This window comes from Danio aesculapii, chromosome 8 (genome assembly GCF_903798145.1).
Source record: "Danio aesculapii chromosome 8, fDanAes4.1, whole genome shotgun sequence".
Classification (NCBI taxonomy): domain Eukaryota; kingdom Metazoa; phylum Chordata; class Actinopteri; order Cypriniformes; family Danionidae; genus Danio; species Danio aesculapii.
The window spans coordinates 27,900,578-27,908,578 of NC_079442.1; the positions used below are offsets into that span (position 1 = coordinate 27,900,578).

The following is an 8,001-nucleotide window of genomic DNA, read 5'->3' on the forward strand; positions in this document are numbered from 1 at the left end:
ATAACATAATCTCAAAACAACTGAATAGTTTAGGTAAAAAAAAAATATGTACAAAATATGTATGTATTAAGATTGTTTTCATACAATTCATCCTCATAAAGAAATTCATATTTTGTCGTGTAGGTGTATGTATGTATATATATATATATATATATATATATATATATATATATATATATATATATACAAAAACAATAATATTATTTTCACACACTATTTATTTTGACATTTTTCTGTCTGCAAAGTTCTAGTTTACATGTATATTAGCAACAGCTAAGCAGTGTTTTGTTGCTAGGTTGTTGCTAGACATACATTTGTGGCTGGAAGTTAACGAGAATTATTTACATTATTTATTAAATTTCCCATTAATTGTATTTTTTTAACATCTACCCCTACTCTAACCCTAAACCCAACCATTATAGTAATGTAAAAACTGTAGTTGTACTGAGTATTATATATGTAATTTATTATAACTATCACAGTACTGTAAAAAATTGAATTGTTATAACTAGGAATTTCTCAGATTCTTTATAGTTTACACAAGTTTTTAATTTTGTTTTGTTCTGTAAACTTCAAATGATGTTTCCTATGAATAAGATGACAATTGGTCAAAAATAACAACTAAATTGCAATATATTCAGACAATTATATTCAACTTTAGACAACACAATATCATTACTTTTACATTAGAAAGATAAATAGATAAATAGTTTTCCTGTCACAACAAAACCCTAGCCAACTGCCAAAATCAACATGTAAATACAATATTTTTATGTCTGAATGACTGTGATACTATATTGTTACTCTTTTGTTAAGTTGATTTGGTTGCAATAATCTGCCAAATATATTCATTCAATTTCTTTTCAGCTTAGACCCTTTAATCTACCAAATTATTAAATGTAAATCTAAAACTCACCATTGAATTTTATCATCAAACTTTTAACTCATAACTCACAATTAGTAACAATAATCAGTGTCTCTAAAAATACATTCATATTTTTGGTAAATTTGAACACAAAAAGGCAGGCTGTACGAAGAAAGTTGGCAATGTTCTGTATTTTTAATATTTCAGTGCATTTTTTACAGAAGCAAGAATGTTTTAGCTGTAAAACAGCGGCAAGTGTTCTGGATGCATACTGGAAAACCAGTTATTACAGCAGCAAATAAAACCAAGCCAATCCTTCACATTTTGAGGTGAACAAAACAGTATGTTTGAATTTCTATGAATTAACGTGTCCAACAAAATTATCAGTAATTTCAAAAGAAAGTATATGATACCCGGTTTAACAGAACCAACTAATTAAAGCCTTATTTCCTTCACTATTTTGACTTTTAAATTAGGTTACTACAAATATATACTTTTGATGTATGCCTCAAAGATATAATCAACTGGCAAACAATGAAAAATAAATAAATAATAATAATAAATAATGGGAGTGAATTATCACATTATTTGGTAACACAGAATGAAACTAAAACAGCTTGAATCACATTCTAAACATATTTATATTAGACTACGTACAGTTCAACATCAGTGCTCCCAAATTTACATTTAATCTGATTCATTGCAATGTATTTCCAATGTAACAACAACACATATATATTCAAGTTTTAGTGTGAAAAATATAAAGGTTATCATTGGAATGATGCAAATAAGAGCAGATTTTCTTCATTTATACGTTAAAGAAATATCTCACCCCGCGAAAAAAAAACCTTGCAGATTTCCACAAATCCAAGAAAAGAAAGGATTAATTTCTAAAGTGTGTACCCCTTATTTGTCAAAGTGGGCAGGTGGATTAAACCAAAGCTGTCTATATAGATTTTGGACCATCAGAAATGATATACGTTGCAATAGATGGAGAAAAAAATATCTACAAAACTCTTTGGCTGAAGAATGGAAGTCATACGCATTGCCTGGTCATAATTAACCCTTTATCAGGCAAAAAAATTAATATTATTGTAACTTCATTGCCAAAGATTACAATACAGCACCCCAGTAACACTTGAGGACTTTTGCATTGAGTATGTCTATTAGTATTCTATAATTAGTTAAAAATAAATAAATAAATAAATAAATCACATTATTTTTTGGATAAACTGTTCTTTTACCAGCTTTATGCTTTCACAGATTCAGTTTAGGAATTTCACACAACCAAGTCAGCCTTGGTAAGACTATAATAATTCTAATAATATTGTACAAGCAGAAGGTTCACTGATAATCATATTGTCATAAAAGCTGAAACTGAAAGACCACCATGCAAATATTCTCAGACAGTGCAGCCATTTAGTTGTTTTCTTTGTCTGAGGGCTTAGCTGAGTAACTTGTGGCGATCGAACACAGTCTTGCGCTGCTCCTGGACCTGTTTCTTCCAGCGCTGCTGAGCTCCTTCCACCCTCTCCAGCACTGTATTTCCACGAGCACCGTCTACACGTGGCCTAACATCCTGGAGGAGACACAGACCACAATTAATACTCAAATATTCAGCAGAGGTAACTGTTGTCTTCTGCTGCTAGCTCATCTGCTTCAATGTTGGTCACGTTGGACAATGTTGCTACTGCAGACCCCAAACATAATGACTGTTTAATTGAGTTTCCCTGGTCTTTATATCAGTTTAGTCAGGCTGTTCCTTCTGACATTAACAGGAATTGTTTTTTTCCTATAGAAATTATACTTACTGGATATTTTTCATTTTTTAGACCATTCTTTGTCAGCCGAAGAGATGGTTGTGTTTTGGTCGTAAAAAAGTACTGACTATGGAACCAATCAGTAATGAAATTAAATATTGTGATATCAGCATTGCCTACTTGCATTTTGAGTGAAGATCACTGATTGGCCACTAATTGTTTAACCAACGTGAATGTGATTGGCTCCAAAGATCATTGCTTGACCCTCTTCGCCGACCACTTGCACTGATATACATTGAGTCAATGATCACTGAAGCCAATCACAGTTATATCTGTTGAGCACATGAGCACAAAAAACAATCAGTAGTGTTTAAGGACCTGCTCAACAGTGCTCAAATGTTTTTACAACTACAATACTGACTGGTACCAAAGTTGATGCTTTTGATATTCCTATGTGGCTTGTGAAAATCATTGTAGATAATACTTTTCTGAAATACTCAAACCAAGAACTATGCCATGTTCAAAGTGATTTAAATCTTCTTTCATCCATAATTCTGATGCTCACTTTGAACTTCAGTAGATCATATTGACCAACCACATCTACATGCATAAATGCATTAAGGGCTGCCATGTGATTGGCTAATTAGATATTTTGTTATTGACTAATACAGAAATTGTAGATCTTGAAAAAAGAAAAGCTTGTATTTTTTGTTCTGGCTGAATTTTTCTGGCAGAGGGTTTGTGGAGGACTTTTTGGACAAAAATGTTTTGCTAAAACCTGTAATTTTGAGGCCCAATAAGAATTTTATTTCCATGTTGACTCTTGTAACTCTTCTCAAACAGTTTCCACATACCTCAGAATCCTCTTCATTCTGCAGTGGCATGGTGTACGGATCATGTTTGCGAATCAGAGGATCAATCAGAAGCAGGAACAGCATGTACAGTAAAAGAGCTCCGACCACTGACAAGTAGATGATAATGGTCACCTTGGAAATATATCAGAATATTAATACTTCTCAAATTTCTTTAAATGCATTAGATAATAAAAGAACAAGTTGCTTCCTACCTTGATGGTGTTGCTGCTTCGTTCTTCATACTTGCACTCACAGAGCAGACAGTAGGCCTCCACATCATGACCAGGCACTGGCATGGGCTCCACCACATGCAGACAGTTACTATAAGGCAATACATTCATTATTATATAAATTGAAAACTATCAGATATATCTGATAATATATCTTTTACAGACAGTACCAGTCTGTCTAGAGCAGAGATCCAAAAATCCATAAGAGGGCCAAAGTTGGCCCATGGTAACCTTTGATTTGGCCCCCCAACCAATAAGAAAAAAGATGGACAAATGATGGGGAAGGTTGGGGTGAATCCGTTAAACAGATGGTCATTTCTAATTTTACATAACCTTTTGGTTATTTAATTGCTACAAAAAATGTAATTACATTTTTCAATTAAATGTTAACACATTTATTTTTAGATGTTGACAGATATAGATGTGTGTGTGTGTGGCACATTGCTAAAACCACTGTTATGATACATATTTCACTACTGAAAAAAAAACATTGAACTCGATTCTTTATATTATATTATATATTATAAAACTATTGATATGATTAAATACATTTTTTTAATATATTTTTTAAATATTATTAAATTACCAAGTTACCATAATGTAATACAATTCAGTTTATTTAGCTTCGGTCCACCAAACCCAATCAAGTTTGGTTTTTGTCCTTTCATAAAAAAAAGTTTGGGCACCCCTGATCTAGGTCTTACCAGTCTTTCTGGGTCACATTCTTTTTGTATATATGACCAGTGATGTTTCTGTAAGGTGGACAGATGCACTTGCAACGCATATCTTCAAAACTCTGTGAAAGCAACATAATATTGTTAGAAAGAGACCAGTAATTTCCTTAAAATGAAAAAAGTCACAGTATTTAGCAAGAAAACGTAACTTTTTTTTAATGATACACAATTCATGTTAGGGTTTTGCTCGTTTATTTATTTTTTAAACCTCAGTAAAATAAAAGTCTTTTATCCATATCTCATTCACTTCTTACAAAATTTTGCTGAATAACATACAAATGTAAACTTATTAACTATTTAAGTTTCTTTTCTGGAGTAGTTTGTAAAAGTTAATATTTCAAAGATTTAGTTTTCTATTTTTTATTAATAGAAAACGCTAAATGCAGTAACAACATGTCACAACCTGGTAACATTAGAAATGTTGTCTTTTTTCCACATTCATTAACATATACAGATTTAAAAAAATAAGGATACAGGTGAAAATGAGCCAGTAAAACTGTACCTTATCTGCATTAGCAAACGACACCACTTCTATGAGAACAAGAAACGCCAGGAAAATAACTGGTCTCCGGAGACTTTGTGCAATGTTGAAGGACATGACGCCTGTAAAATAAAATAGCATTTAGATTATTCGTCGTTTGACATTAAAGGTAATGTTTGTACCATAAACAACGTGCTTATAATCAGTTACTAAATGGCTTATGCCGCATTATTAAGAGATTGACAGACAACCAGTTTCGCAGATTAGGCCTTCTCCTGTCTAAATTGTGTATTTTGGAAGAAATAAAATTACATTAGGAAGTAAAACTAGATAAAATATTACACACACAAGAGCAAACGCTAAATTTAACGCGCAATCGTACAGACAGTATTTATATCAACGCATTTGTTGACTTCTTCTTCTTCTTGGTTTTATGGCGAGTTGCGAACCAACTTTAGAGGTGCATATCGCCACCTACTGTGATGGAGTGTGAAGAGATTGAACTGGTTTCCCTAATTCTATTGTATAATCCACTATTTTTAATTAATGAATCTTATAACTGCCTTTATTTGTCTCCCTGAATCTAAACCATCTTTTAATAAACCTTTTATTGTGAAATCCTTGTATCCTAAACTACGCAATTCCTCTTTAAGATTTCTTCTTTCATTTTTATATGCTTTGCACCTTTTTAAAACATGTTCCACTGTCTTCTCTGTTAGACATTCGTCACATAAACCCGTCTCATGTTTCCCCATTATGTATAATGTTTTATTTAAATGTGTATGTCCTGTTCTTAAACGTGTTAAAATAACTTGTTCTCTTCGACTAAGATTATGTGATATTTTGCTTTTCTTTATTGTTTTTTGGATCTTATAATAATGTCTACCTGTGTTATTGGACTCCCAAACTTTCTGCCATTTCCTATTACATGCTTCTAGGATTAAGGTTTTCCCTTCTGCTCTGCTTAGTGAAATGTGAATAATTGGTTCATTTTGTAGTAAAGATTCTTTAGCTATTTTATCCGCCTCCTCATTGCCCTGAATTCCAACATGCGCTGGTACCCACATTAGATGAGTTATTACTCCCATCTGTGTTAGACTATTAAATTTGATCATGATTTCTGTTAGGATGTCACTTCTTTTTGATTCCATTGATTTTAAACTCATCAAGACAGCCATTGAATCAGAACATATTAGAGCTTTAGCAGGTCTGGTTTCATATGTCCACTCGATTGCTATCAAAATTGCAACCATCTCAGCTGTGTATACAGAAGTTCCATCTGATATCCTTCCAGCCTTCCTCACTTCAAGTTCTGGGATATAGAGTGCTACTCCTGTCCTTCCTGATTCCAAACTCTTTGAACCATCTGTATATATTTGTAGATATGAGTGATATGCATTATTAATGTAGTTCTTGACATATGTGATTATGTTAACAGCTCCTTCCATCTCTCTTTTGTTTTCATGTCATTTTAAATCTACTTTTAGTTGATCTAATAACCAAGGTGAAATTGGTGACATTATATTTATTGATGCAAATGATAATATATCAAGACCATTCTCATTTACCCATTCTTTTATTTTCCAGGCAAATCCCTTCCCTTGTGTATTTATAATTTCCCAACAATCACTCAAACATTTCTTACAGGATGATTCTCTCTTTGTCCCTGTAGATTTACCCAATAAGCCAGAGCCAATTTTTGTCTTCTTATATAGAGTGGCGTTTCTGATGTTTCTATTTGAAGAGCAGCTATAGGTGTTGTTTTCACTGCCCCTAAAATAATTCTTAATGCCTTATTTTGCATAATGTCTAGTTTCTTTAATAATGTTGACGATGCTGATTCATATACAATGCATCCATATCAATACTAGATCGCATAAGTCCATCATAAATTCCTTTTAACGACTGTTTGTGAGCACCCCAGTCTTGTCCTGACACTGCTCTCATTAAATTTAAAATTTTTCCACATTTCTTTAAAATATAATCTATACGATTCTTCCAGGTTAACTTTTGATCAAACCATAATCCTAGATACTTAAAATTGTCTACTTTCTCTAAACATGACCCATATAATCTAAGCTGTTTATTCCCTGTTATTTTCTTCTTTGTAAAAATTTGATAACATGTTTTTGCTGTTGAAAATTTGAAACCCCATTCTAATGACCATTTCTCTACTATATCTATGGCTTCTTGAATTTTATCCATATTAAATGCAATATTCCTTCCTCTTTTCCACATTATTCCATCATCTGCATACAATGCTGTATTACTTCCAGGAGCAACATTTTTAAAAATATCATTAATCATAATGTTTAAAAGTATAGGACTAATCACACTTCCCTGTGGAGTTCCGTTTTCTATATTCATAATTTGTGAAACTTCACTACCCACTTGGACTTGAATTGTTATATCAAATAAAAAACTCAATACCCAATTAAACATTCTTCCTTCAATACCAATTTTCTTCATTTTAATTAGTAATCCCTGCTTCCAGAGCATATCATATGCTTTTTCCAAATCAAAATAAATTGCTACCAATCCCTCTTTAACTGCTATAGCTTTTTTTTTACCATTTGTTGACTTTTCCCGGAAGTTCAGTAATGTTTACGTCACGCTGTCACGTGATAATGACACGCTACAAGTCCCGCCTTCATTACCGGCTAAAAGCAAAATAAAAGACTTCACAACACGTCTCCATTTTTATTGAAGTGGCGTAAAACAGCTGTTTTGTTTCCTAGATGTCAGACTATAAAAATAGAGCCTTAGGTTAAAAAGATAATAATATCGTATAGACTTTTTGTCCCGCATGGACACCAATAATTAACCATTCTACAGGAATTAAATAGGCAAATGGAAAGCAAGACAAAACGTATTACAAATAACTGGTGATTTAAAAAAATACTGTTCATAATTGCCTGCAAAATTTGTCAAATTAAGTCCTCAAAGTTTACACATTAAACGAGTGTGTCATCTTGCATAAACTCCACAATTTGTTCAAACTTCTCATAAATAATTTTCCCGATTTAAATGCTCTGCCACCATTGGTTGCTTAACCCGTCACTCAGACGAGGCCGCAT

General features: G+C 32.5%; 1 protein-coding gene across 3 annotated transcripts; it reads right to left on the bottom strand.

The window, feature by feature from the left end:
* Positions 1–1,041: 1,041 nt before the first annotated feature.
* On the bottom strand, positions 1,042–5,382 carry tmem9 (transmembrane protein 9). 3 transcript variants are annotated; one of them, XM_056463559.1, is made up of 6 exons: positions 5,307–5,382; positions 4,946–5,046; positions 4,414–4,505; positions 3,692–3,800; positions 3,480–3,611; positions 1,042–2,444 (listed from the first exon to the last, which is right to left on the bottom strand). In XM_056463559.1, the coding sequence occupies exons 2-6, from the start codon at positions 5,039–5,041 to the stop codon at positions 2,310–2,312; spliced, it is 564 nt and encodes a 187-aa protein (XP_056319534.1). In that variant the 5' UTR covers positions 5,042–5,046; positions 5,307–5,382; the 3' UTR covers positions 1,042–2,309. The 3 variants fall into 3 exon arrangements, with proteins under 3 accessions (XP_056319534.1, XP_056319535.1, XP_056319533.1); XM_056463560.1 differs by having other exon boundaries at positions 5,271–5,354; XM_056463558.1 differs by having other exon boundaries at positions 4,946–5,351.
* Between the last annotated feature and the right edge of the window lie 2,619 nt (positions 5,383–8,001).

Coding starts and splice junctions, on each gene's coding strand:
- tmem9 (XM_056463558.1), bottom strand. CDS start 5,065: ATGCTATTTTATTTTACAGGCGTCATGTCCTTCAACATTGCACAAAGT. Junction 3,801..4,413: donor AATGTGACCCAGAAAGACTG/GTAAGACCTAGA, acceptor ATTGCCTTATAG/TAACTGTCTGCATGTGGTGG. Junction 2,445..3,479: donor AGAATGAAGAGGATTCTGAG/GTATGTGGAAAC, acceptor TGTCTCCTCCAG/GATGTTAGGCCACGTGTAGA.